At 38.5% G+C, this 13,640-nt stretch overlaps 1 protein-coding gene across 1 annotated transcript in view; it reads right to left on the bottom strand.

Moving 5' to 3' along the window:
- Nucleotides 1-13,640, bottom strand: part of PITPNM2 (phosphatidylinositol transfer protein membrane associated 2) — a 274,134-nt gene that overhangs the window by 90,022 nt on the left and 170,472 nt on the right. The window contains exon 6 of the mRNA XM_063454307.1: nt 10,963-11,196. Within this exon, the coding sequence (XP_063310377.1) occupies nt 10,963-11,196 (234 nt within the window). The remainder of the gene's footprint in view (nt 1-10,962; nt 11,197-13,640) is intronic.

Genomic DNA, 13,640 nt, shown 5'->3' with positions numbered 1-13,640 from the left:
AATTCAGGGACCAATCAAGCAGCAGCAGACTGGAGTAAGGGTATGATTTTACTATATATAGGGGACAGAGGGTGCTAGATTGTTCTTTAACACTATAGAGTCAGGAATACCTGTTTGTGTTCCTAACCCTATAGTGTTCCTTTAAGTGAAAAAATGAAGTGTTTTCCAGTCCAAAAGCTGGTGTTTTAGTAGCAATATTTCAGAATGAAAGTAATCAAATACATATAAACTACTTTACAGAAAGACATGACATAGCAATTCTGCTTGCAAATGGCTCTGCCCTGGCAAAGGAGGAGAATGACAACATGCTCACTTCAGCATTACTGCAAAAAGTATGCAGAACTTGTTTTACAGGAAACTACAGAACATAGCTGAAAAGAGACATAGATACATCACGTTCAGCCTTTTTTTTTTTACGTTTCTTTTTGCTTTTGATCCAAAAGAAAGAAACAACCCAGTTTGAAGCGCTTCCAATTTTGCAAAAACTAGGGGGGGACTCCTTCTTGACCCCAGAATGGAAGTCAGATATCTCCTTCAATCAGGAAGCCATTACCACTAATAAAAATGATATTCCTGAAAATGATTTATCCAATTGCTATTTAAACATCTATACAGACTCTGATAAAATCACCTTTTAAGGCAGAGAATTCCACATCCTTATTCTTCTTATTGTAAAAAAAAAACCTTTTCTTTGCCTTAGACTTACTCTCCTTTCTTCCAGTCTAAATGCATGACCTTGTGTGCTATGTATAGTTATACGGTTAAATGAATATAATCTATTTCAATGTTTAAAAGTCATCAGTCAGTAAACAAAAAAAGAAAGAAATAATAATACGCAAATATTCATGCCTAGATTAACTCCAAGAGAAGACCTATAGACAAGCAAAATGTACAATAAATGTGAGTCTAACATGCAAGCGTAGTACACTACACTCGACTTACCCTTAACCCTTTATATGTTAGTTTTAACGCCTATAAGCGGAACTTAGGTCAGCTTGGTTATACATATTGTTTAATGCTCAACTTGTTCATATCCTGATTTTCATAACAAAAAGTGCAAAGTTTTCTCATGCCATACCTGTGATATAAAATGTATATGTATCTGCTTGCACCAGCTGTCGTGGCAGTGCAAACATATCTGTAATCGTTATGCACAAATAAAATAAAGAATTAAAAAAAAAAAAAAAAAAGAAAGAAAAACAGAAATGTGTAGGGATAAGTGAGATGTGTAACACTATATAACAAGGTGGGTAATGATCTCTAAATATTGAAATTAATAGAGGGTTGATTCAGTTTGAATATAGAAACTACCAGGCTAACATAGTTTGGCCATTATGGAAGATACAAGATATATATTGAGGCAATGGAACTAAAGTATCAAGATGTTAAACCTTCTGTCTGTCTAGTTCAGTATCTAGTTACTGAGGAATCTCCAATGAAGTTAAAGGAGCACTATAGTGCCAGGAAAACAAATTCGTTTTCCTGACACTATAGGGTCATTAGGTCTCCCCCCCCCCCCCCCCCCCACCCTCAGGGCCCCCCTCCCGCTGGGCTAAAGGGGTTAAAACCCCTTCAGCCACTTACCTTTCTCCAGCGCCGGGCTCCCTCTGTGCTGGGGAGCTCTCCACCCCCTGCCGACGTCAGATCCGAATGCGCGGCAAGAGCCGCGCGCGCATTCAAACAGCCCACATGAAAGCATTAATCAGTGAGACAGCCACTAGAGGCTGGATTAACCCTCAGTGAAACATAGCCGTTTCTCTGAAACGGCTATGTTTTCAGCTGCAGGGTTAAAACTAGAGGGGGACCTGGCACCCAGACCACTTCATTGAGCTGAAGTGATCTGGGTGCCTATAGTGGTCCTTTAATACAGTGGTTCCACAGAAAGAAAATACTATCAAATCCTGGTTCTCTAGAGCAATGCTTTCCAATTAATTTTCCTGTGTAACCCTTTGATATAGTGTATCCACATGGTGGAACCCCCAAAAAAGCACAAAACAAAACAAACAACAACCTATCCTCAGATGCTACACTGGGCGTTAAGCTAATGCAGGGGTTCCCAACCCAGTCCTCAAGTACTCCCTACCAGTCCAGGATTTAGGGATTACACTGTTTTGTTGAAGGTGTTGTTTTTTTTTTCTTTTCTGAAAAAACCTTAGACACAACTGGGTAATCCCTAAATCCTGAACTGATAGGGGTACTTGAGGACTGGGTTGGGAACCACTGATCTAATGGTTAGCACAATTAAAACAAATATTTCCCTCCTATGCGAAGCCAGATTGAGCACAATACGCTGCTCTAGAGTATCTGGAATAGAATGAGAGAATAGATGAGAAAGGTAAAAAAGTCAACCAAAGGAGGTTTCTCTACCTGAATGTGATCCGTTATATGTATGTGTGTGTGTGTGTATATATATATATATATATATATATATAGAGAGAGAGAGAGAGAGAGATTTGTGTGTGTGTGTGTGTGTGTGTGTGTGTATAGACACACAAATCTCAGTCTCTCACTTAAGGGTTCATTTAAATAGAATATAGCTGCTATATAGTTAGCCATATTTACCTATAAATGCAGATTTTATATCTGTTAGAATATAACACAATATCTAGGTAGAGATGGAATTTCAGTAACAAAGTACAAAAATGTAAAACCTTGTGTCTATAAAGGTGTGACACAATATCTAGCTAGAGATCAAAGGACCACTATAGGAACCCCTGGTTTTAACCCTGCAGCTGTAAACATAGCAGTTTCAGAGAAATTGCTATGTTTAAATTGAGGGTTAATCCAGCCTCTAGTGGCTGTCAAAAATCACACTGAGATGACAGTGGACGTCCATAGGAAAGCAGTGAGTAATGTTTTCCTATGGGCGGGATTGAATACGTGCGTGGCTCTTGCCGCGCATGCGCATTCGGAGCTGATGTCGGCAGGGGGAGGAGAGGTCACCAGTGCCGAGGGAGCCCTGCGCTGGATGAAGGTAAGTGGCTGAAGAGTTTTTAACTCCTTCAGCCCAGCGGGAGGGGGACCACACTTAATAACCCTATAGTGCCAGGAAAACGAGTTTGTTTTCTTGGCACTATAGTGCTTCTTTACTCTTCAATAACAAAAGCTACTTGTGAAAAAGAGAGAGAATTCCAACCCCTTTTTCTTAAATTAAATTAGATATGGTGAGAGGATGAGTAAGGAAGGCAAAGCTAGGAATAAAGGAGATTATTCCAGTCTCCTATACATACAATCTCAGTCTCTTACTTTTGCCTAGTGAACAGCTTAGTAGTAGAACTGCACTCATCTAAATGTCTTATTATGAAACCATTCTGTAGCACAGTCATATTTAAATTGTTGTTGGTATAATGTCCTGGAGCAGTTATCCTATTTAGCAAACCACCATCATAATCACATAAGCACCTGGCCAAAACGGCATAACAAAGGCTTTCTGTATTAAATGGTACTTGTAAATTTAATATTCATATTTCGTAAGTATCCAAAGGATGATGCAGCATCATTGTTGTATTAGAGAATTGTAAATTAATGTTTTTAGTTGGTAATCCTCAAGTAAGTATCTAACAGATGATGCCATATAAGCCATTAAAGATTAAGCAGCATAAGGCACCATAACAACTTCATCTAAGTGCACCCCAGACGCACCCTTACCTTCAGGAGTTAAACCATTCTCCGGTTTGACCGAAAAGTTGCTTCCAGCATAAATTTCAACTCCTCCCCAGGTGGCGTCTGGCTTCTGAAATATCAGTTTCAGAAAGCACAGAGTGCCGCTGGGCAGGGGAGCCGCTGATTGGCTGAGAGCGGTCAACTGATGCCAACCAGTGACTCCCTATTCACAAAAACAAGTTTGGAAAAACAATGTCTCTTTCCAAGCCAGTAACCAAGCACAAATTTCAGAAAACTGTCATTTGTAAGACGATCAATAAACATTACAAGCATTGTAACTTGTTAAAGCGTTCCATGCATACACTGATCAGCTAAAACATTAAAACCACTGACAGGGGAAGTGAATAACATTGATTATATTGTTACAATGGCACCAGTCAAGGGGTAGAATATATTATGCAGCAGATGAACAGTCAGTTCTTGAATTTCAGGTGTTGGAAACAGTACAAATAGACAAACGAAAAATCTGAGTGACTTTAACAAGTTTAAAACCTACAAAAAGCAGTGCAAGGAAGGACAACCAGTGTACCTGTATCAGGTCCACAGACACCCAAGACTCATTGATGTACGTGGGGAGAAAAGGCTAGCCTTTCTTGTCCGATCACAAACAAGAGTACCGAAGCTCAAATTGCTGAAAAACCTAATACTGCCCATAATAGGTAGGTGTTAGCATACACAGTGTATCATAGTTTGCTGCATATGGGGCCACATGGCCGCAAACCGATCAGAGTGTCCATGATAAAACACGTCCACCACCAGAAGTGCCTTTAATGCGCATGTTAGAGTCAGAACTAAACCATGGAGCAATAAAAGAAGGTTGCCTGGTGTCATTAATCACACTGTTTCTTTAGATCAGATGAATAGCCGGGTGTGTGTCTGTTGTTTACCTGTGGAAGAGATGGCAGCAGGATGCAGTATGGGAAGAAGGCAGACCAGCGGAGGCTGTGTAATATTCTGCTGGTAGACTTTCGGTACTGGCATTTGTATGAATGTTACTTTGATAAGGATCTGCTGCTAACGTCCTGGTGAGAGATACCACAGGAGAAGTTCAGGGGTCTTGTGGAGTCTATGCCTCAACGCATCACAGCTGTTTTGCCAGCACATAATTAGGCAGGTGGTTTTAATATTGTGACTGATCCGTGTAGATTATGGTACAAAATGCTGCCATACTTCAGTAGTACTATTGGGGTATGGCTGAGTCACTTCCTGGTCTGGCCAAATTTCACTGAAGAAGGTGAACATTACTGATGATTTGCAGCCCACATATAAAGCAGTAAAATAGAATGGGCAAATTCTAGACTTGACATTTGCTATATAGTCTGTATCACTGCCAGAACAGATGGTATATAAACTGATCTGCTTGGTTTGTTTTACAATTTTTCCAAAAGCTGCATTGTATATCTTGATTCACATTTAGGATATAGCTCTCATCCTAAAGATATCTTAGGAATACCCATTCCTGAAGCGTGGACTAAAAGGAATGTTACGTGTTTGCTAAACGAGGCCTTTCTGTATCCTGACTGTTTAATCGGCCCTCTTGCTGGGTAAATGAAGACACAATGGCATAGCGCACAGTAAGCCCCCAACTGAACTCCGCTAATACCAAGCCCTCTAGGATAGAAGAAAATACCTTGGTGCACCACAGCTCCCTCGGTTTCAGTAATTAAGTGTTTTTAAAAAATACACATGGCTTTCATATCCTGGGTTGCCATAGAAACAGTAACTTTTATATTGACTTAAGTTTAAAATAAACAAACAAAAAAAAATAATCACATCTATTATACTCTACAAACACAAGCAGACACCTATATTTTACATTATACTATGGTAAAGTTATGACGTTGGTTTATTATTTAATTATGGAACGACCTCCCGCTCACTTTCAAATCTTCCCCAAGCCTTAAATCTTTTAAGAGATCCCTCTCTACATACCTCAAAACAGAATGCACCTGTCATGGTTGATTATATATTTCCTACCTGTTCTGTGTTACATTTCGTATATATTGTGTAATAATATTGTTTTTGTATTTTATTGTACCCTAATGTAACAATGCAATGTTTTGTGGACCCAGGACATACCGTATATACTCGAGTATAAGCCGACCCGAATATAAGCCGAGGCCCCTAATTTTACCCCCAAAAACTGGGAAAACTTATTGACTCGAGTATAAGACTAGGGTGGGAAATGCAGCAGATCCTAAAAATATTATATTAATTGAATTTTTATTTACAGTGTGTGTATATAATGAATGCAGTGTGTGCGTATGAGAACGCAGTGTGTGCGTATGAGTGCAGTGCGTATGAGAGCAGTGTGTATGGGTGCAGTGTGTATGGGTGCAGTGTGTGTGTATGAGTGCAGTGTGTGTATGAGTGCAGTGTGTGTGTGTATGAGTGCAGTGTGTGTGTGTGTGTATGAGTGCAGTGTGTGTGTGTGTATGAGTGCAGTGTGTGTGTGTATGAGTGCAGTGTGTGTGTATGAGTGCAGTGTGTGTGTATGAGTGCAGTGTGTGCAGTGTATGTATGAGTGCAGTGTGTGTGTGAATGCAGTGTGTGTATGAATGCAGTGTGTATATGAATGCAGTGTGAGTGCAGTGTGTGTGTGTGAATGCAGTGTGTATATGAGTGCAGTGTGTGTGTGAATGTAGTGTGTATATGAGTGCAGTGTGTATGAGTGCAGTGTGTATATGAATGCAGTGTGCATATGAGTGCAGTGTGCATATGAGTGCAGTGTGCGTATGAGTGCAGTGTGCATATGAGTGCAGTGTGCATATGAGTGCAGTGTGTATGGGTGCAGTGTGTATGGGTGCAGTGTGTGTGTATGAGTGCAGTGTGTGTATGAGTGCAGTGTGTGTATGAGTGCAGTGTGTGTGTATGAGTGCAGTGTGTGTGTATGAGTGCAGTGTGTGTGTGTGTGTGTGAATGCAGTCGGTGTATGAATGCAGTGTGTATATGAATGCAGTGTGAGTGCAGTGTGTGTGAATGCAGTGTGTATATGAGTGCAGTGTGTGTGTGAATGTAGTGTGTATATGAGTGCAGTGTGTGTGTGTGAATGCAGTGTGTATATGAGTGCAGTGTGTGTGTGTGTGTGTGATGCAGAGTGTGATGCAGAGCCTTGGTGGGGGGTGGGCATTTTAATATATTTTTTATTATTATTTTAATTTTTTTGTTATATTATTTTTTTTATTACTATTTTTATTATTATTGTATTATTATTTTAATTTTTTTTGTTATATTATTAATTTATTTATTTTTATTACTATCATAATTTTTTTTGTCCCCCCTCCCTGCTTGCTAGCGTGCCAGAGAGGGGGGCTCCTTCCCTGGTGGTCCAGTGGGATTGGTAGTTCAGTGGGGGGGATAGGGGGGCTGTGTGAGATGTTACTTACCTCTCCTGCAGCTCCTGTCAGGAGGAGGAGGAGAGAGCTGACAGGAGCTGCAGGAGAGGTAAGTAACATCTCACACAGCCCCTGTCTGTATTATGGCAATGCAAATTGCCATAATACAGACTATTGACTCGAGTATAAGCCGAGTTGGGTTTTTTCAGCACAAAAAATGTGCTGAAAAACTCGGCTTATACTCGAGTATATACGGTACTTGAAAACGAGAGAAATCTCAATGTATCTTTCCTGGTAAAATATTTTATAAATAAATATGATTTATTGTATTATACAATAATAATGAGGGACAAGTGTTTATGTGTGTTTCTGGCTTGTAATCCATCATTTACATACGCTGTCTGAGGTATCCTCATGCTTAACACATATTAGAACATAAGATACTTATAGAACATGTAAAAAAGAAGCCACAGACACTAAGCACTGTGGCATATATGTATGGTGGCAATGAAGGAGTTAGGATTTGAATGTGAGGAATTTTACATCTTGTGGCAGTTGGTCAGTTAGACAGGTATCTGGGCATAATTGATGACACAGCTGTTTCTGGGGGCTGGAGCTGGCATCGGATTGGTTGAAAGTTGCAGGCAGAAAAAGAGCGGGAAACTGGAACTGTATAAAAAGAAGCAGTACACGGTTAATCCTGTCAGAGTGGACTTAAGCAGGAACAGTATGGACGGACCCCACCCCCCCTACCTTTACTTTTATTTAATTGTATTGTCGTGGTGTTATGAAGCAGTGGGGCAAAAGTCATGGTTTTAAAAATGGTTTTAAATAAAAGGCGGTCAGGTTAATTATGACTGACTGGCTATTTGGTGGTTAATAAAGTTAAAAGTTTTGAAAGTTGGTGAACCATATGTTATATGGTCACAAAGTTATGGTTGTATGCCACTTGAGCTTTGAATAAACACCATGGCCAAGCCCATTGAAAAGTAATTAAACATTGTCTGTGGATATTGTGTGTCTCATTTTATTTATACGAAGATTGCCTACCATACATAATGCTAAATTGCAAGTTTTGGAAGATTGCGGCAATCAAACATGAATGCATAAGGATATGACAGCGAGAACATCTGAAATGTGAGGCTGCCAGAAGTTGAGTGGAATAAAACTGGGGAAAATGAGACAAGTATTTCCATAAGTGTACTTTAATTTGGATTTTCAGGTCGTAAATTCTCATCACAGATGTCACCTGCATGTATTTAAAAAAAATAAAAAAAAATTGAAAGAAATGAGAGAGAGAGAGAGTGAGCACACGCACAGGCAAGCATCGGACAGTGTCTTTGGACACAGGTATTTCAAAATTTGCCCCTAAGCACCTGGATACTTCATTTTTCTGCTCGTTTTTTTCATTTTATTTAGGCACTTTTAATAGCTGGGGGATCTGATGGACTGGATTGGCAGAGTGTCTTGCTTCCAATTTAACGTAGTTCCAAGCAAATAGATTCCGTATAGAAGAAACATTCTGAACAATTCGATTCTTTAAATTTATCAGAGTAATTTGTAGGGCAAGGTTTTGTGTGCTCCTTTGGTTCCGACATCAGAATCATATTATAAAACTAGTATGTACACAGTATGGTGTTGAGTTCACAGAGTGTTAAAGATTAATGCTAAGAAATATGCTATTTATTTTGCTGTACAGCCTGTATTGCTCTGATTAGCTCCATGGAATAAACGGACATTCCTCTTATCTCTGCATCATAAACATTCGCTACCTTTATATTATGCGACAAGAATTTATGAATAGAAGTAGAAAGACATTCGCACAAGCCTTGACATATACACCACTTCTACGGATCTGCTGCGTGAATTAAATATAACTAATGGCTCAAAGAGAGCCCAAGATCCCCCTGGACGGCTTAATATTCTGTAATTTCTGTAGAATTTGGCTGTAAGCCATTGGCAGCCCTGTCAGAAGGAACTCACTAGCACAAAATTTTTTGTCTTAACAGGAACTGACAGTGCTGCGTGTCATTTTAGGCAAATAAGAGATTGAAAATACACACACATAAAATGCATTTTCCTAATTCAGTGAAAGATGAGACTGCAACCAGTACTCTGTTGGTATGGTGGCGGTGAGACGTGGAGAATGCTGACATCTGTCTTGCCAATCTAATGAAGGTAAGTGTTGCATGATCCTCTTGAACAGCCAAACAACAGCTTTTTGCAACTGTGTCTGGAAGGAGAAGTGTCTATGTTTGTCTGTTATGAACACAAAAAGGATTGACAGCAATACAGTAGCACTCCTAACGTAAAACTGAATAATGGCTGGATGTCAAAGTCCAACCGATGTGTAAACTAAACAATGTGCAGCTATAAAATACACAAGCCAATGTAAAGATTAACCCCCTTGTCGCTGAGCCTCTTCTGTATTACGTCAGGGCACAGATTTAAAAAATAAAATAAAATGTTGATTAAAATGCGCAAAATTTTGAAGGGGAACTACAAGAACCACTAAAGCTTACCGCAGTGGTACAAGTGTTTCTGCTAGTGAAACAATACTTGGCCTTTTTCCCCATAATGCTTCATCGTGCCTTTTCTCCATAAAAAGGGGAACAAAATATGTTATTCTTTATTGTCATATGGTGTGTTTGTCAGACAAAAAGTATATTGTATCAAAGTGTGGTAAAATGATTATTCTAAAATGTCCGAAATGTACTTGCCAATAACGTATTACTTACATTTTTCATATGTGCACATGGGAGTGAACTGAAGTAAATCATTCTTTAACTCTCCACTTAGCATAACCAAATTAAAATAAAGGAGAGGGGCTGTAAAATGTAACCAATAAAACAATGAGTATGTGAATAGTATTTGTTTGCAAGTTCAGAAAATGACTCCAGAAAAGTTCTGGCAACAAAAACATGTATAGGCACGCTCTAAATGCGTAACTTCGTTAATAAATGCCGTAGACACATCCACTTTATGCAACAGTGGGGTCAAGAATTTGTTTTGCATGTATAAGGATATGTCAAATGAAAACAGATTATACTCCTGGGTCAGGGGTTCATCGAATAGTAATATTCTTCATTATGGATGCTTGTCTGTTTACCTGTGAGTGTGCTCGACACAAAATGTGTCATAGCAAACAGTCTGAAAAAGAACACTTCTCCTGGTGTTTTAATATAGTGCAGATTTATTTCCAGAAATGGTATCAAATGGAACCTAAACATGTTTGTCCCTTACAATCTTTCAGGGCTTTTGAAAATTATTTTTGAACAAATTGGAAAACTGACTTCAGTCAAACAAGTGTTCGAAAACAAAATGTGCTAAAGCACAGATCTGCAGAAATAAAATTAATGCGGACGTTATTTGTATGCCAACAAGAAGAGGGTGGGAGGGGGACAGCTTGACTACCCGGTTTTGTTTCTTACAGGCTAGGAGGGCTTGCTCGATCAAGGGAGTGTTTTGAGCATTTAAGGATTTTATTATGCAATATAGTATGGTCATTCCCGTGTATACAAAACAAGGCACCTTAGGGTGAACACATTAGGGCATGTACAAGCAAGAATTCTGCAATCAGAGGGATCATCCCAATCAATGCAAACTTTTCCGTAACATAATGACTGCAATACTCACTACCACAGACAGAGGGGGCAATGGTGACAGACTGAGCTGTATATTTACAACTAAAGCAGTGTCAGTCCCATGGTACTTATTATTCATTCATTTGCTGATAATCCGAAAGATATAACAGCACTGAAAAAAAATAACATGCACTTAATAATATGTTTTTGTTTGGAATGTTGATATCCGTGTACATTTACATCATAAATATAAAAACTGGAACAGATACCTATGTTTTATGTGGGAAGAAGGCCTTATTTCAGTTAAAGAACAGGCAGCTCTTTGTTTCTCAGTGAACAGAATTCTCCATTCTTAATTTAATATCCATTCTAGAACTCACCAACATCATGGATGAATCTCTCAATTTTGGATTGCATGCCCCAGTAGCGGAACTCCACTTTGCAAAGTTTGTAGGCGCACATGATGGGATATCTTCCAAGGTTATTCCTCTGCTCTTCAATCCAGTCATCGGACAAAGGACCTCTTTTAGTCTTAGAGGACTTGTAAAGTTTGGGATCCTCTTCAGCCTTGTATTCGTGCGGAGGGATTGGATCCATGACGATATCAATGGGATCTGCCAAAGAAATTAAAAGAGCTAATAAAATCCCAGTTAAACAATTATGCCATGATGGAAAACACAATGGAAGGATATTAACCACTACTAAAAGTGCATACAAACCAGACCGACAAAAAACCACTCTCTTAACGATCTAGAAAAATTCATTGTGAATATATTTAATGTGAAACTGAAAAAAGGAACTGCACTCAAATCCACTTAAAACCAGGTGCATTGAAGCAGAACACAGGACAATTTTTTAGGCACTGAATTAAAGTCACGGGCAGATTTTACGTTTTGAGGTCATTATTAAGCTTAACAGAAGACCTCTTAGTAGGTCGAAACATAGCTTTGCCTTTTTGATCCAATAAATCTGCCTGTGGCTTTAATTCTGTGTGCCTGAAGATTTGCAAATTTGAGCACACATTACATACCTTTAAAAATCAAACTAGGTGTGTTTCTGATCTAAAAATAAACTTCTCTATTTCTCTTCGGTTTCCAATTGATATCTAGAGATTTGCTAGGCAGAGGGGATTGGGGAACCCAGGCCACAAACCTGATTGTAGGTGTTAGGTGATTAGGATTGCACCTGAGAGACCCCTAGCCCAAGCTTATATATTAGAAAGAGGCAGGGTGTCACTGACAATACTGGATGCCATTAGTAGTCATTTCTTTTTTCTACAACTGTCCCCTAGTCTCTGATAGTAAAAAATAGATTTGATTCAATCATTTCCTCATTTCAGTTTTATTCCCACAAAAAAATGCCATTTGAAGGCTTCTTCTAAACTAAGAGCTACTGAAAAAATGTGGAAATGTTGCTCTGTGTATTGTTGTTCGTGTTAGAAAAGAAGCATATGTTCCAACATGCAAACAAAACAGTATTCTTCTGTCAGTGTTTATTTTCTGCTAACATGTCAAATATTACTAAGGTTTACCAGCCATGAGGCAAGGTTACTATTGCTATTCTATTCACAAAATATTGTACTGACGAGCAGCACAACACATTCTTAAAGGAACAGTTAACCTAATATTATCAGATATATTATCCCTTGATAATTTTTTCCATTATTCACAGGATCCTGTAAAACACACTGTCGTACTACACAGTTGACCCTCTTTGGGGGTGACGTTCTCTTTTTGCAATTAAAATCCCTCTGCATCACTCTTTTTTTAGAAGCTTGGAATTTAAAGCCGCACACCAATAACACCAACAGTAATATACCTTTAAACACTCTTAAGTGTGTTTAAAGATTACGGTTAGGTAAATAAAATAAACCAGTTTGTCATAAATTGGCATTTTTAGCTACACTAACAGCTAAAAGCAGATTAATGTTCACAAATTATCCAACTCTATGGTCAGATATCTAAAGCAAAAGTGACTATATATTTGGAAATTTGTAATGTTTGGTAGTATGCTAATTGAACTTTAGAACAAGCCAGTTTCCAAGACACCAAATGCTTAATTTACCGAATGTGTAAGGAGTTCATTAAATCAGCCCATCTCAGACTATATTCTATATTCTACACTGCCAAATCTTGCTTAAATATTTCTCTGGAGCTAAACCCCAATACTTTAGGCCTACCACCCACTACAGACGTATGATAGTGTTAAAAGATATCCCTAAAAAGCCCAAGGCAGAGATTCCAACTTGTTGCAAAGGTGTCATCCTACGCTGGAAGCATATTCAAATAGTCTTAGTTCTGCATTACGGACCTTACTACATTACACGTGTGCTAATGAGTAAATACACCCTTCAGTATTGGGTACAAATGTCATACCCAAATCCACTTATGGAAGGGGGTGCAAAAACATTTGGCTATATAATGTATATCAAGGACTGTGTCTACAATACACTAAATAGGTATATAACATATGTATATCACTATCATATTAAGATATTTATACAAAGAGTATAATTCACTAACTCACTGATATCCCAATCAGCATAAAACTGAAAATCCTGAAGAATAACTATAATATATAAACAGCATATATATTCTCGGCACTGCTTCACACTGCGACTGCCACTATGGCTAGCTAAATTCTTTATAACTAGGGATCCAATGGCAGGTCTTAATTCTACATAAATATCAGGGTGGTCCAGCTAGGTCCTTTAACTGTAATACTACTGTAAGTCTGGATCACAAATTAACATGTCAAATAATTAACTAAAAAAGCCTGTGAGGTTTAGTCAATATAGCAAAAATAGTGGACAAATTATAGCAGCAGATAAAATGTGTACTTGATTTGGCCATTACTGCCTAGACGCTGCATTTTTATTTTTTTTCCGAATATCCACAATTCCCAGTTCAGTAAATAAATCCCCTTGAGCATAGCTCATGGACTAAAGTTGTATGATCGTGTTCTACACATTTTCTACAGGACTATTTCACAGCTTACGTAAATATAACCACTAAATAAATATATAGTATAGTTCAATACATCAAAAAAAGAAGTGTAG

The sequence above is a fragment of the Pelobates fuscus genome, chromosome 5 (assembly GCF_036172605.1).
Source record: "Pelobates fuscus isolate aPelFus1 chromosome 5, aPelFus1.pri, whole genome shotgun sequence".
NCBI classification, from domain to species: domain Eukaryota; kingdom Metazoa; phylum Chordata; class Amphibia; order Anura; family Pelobatidae; genus Pelobates; species Pelobates fuscus.
The sequence above is the reverse complement of the archived record's forward strand: the minus strand, read 5'-3'. Positions and strand labels throughout refer to the sequence as shown.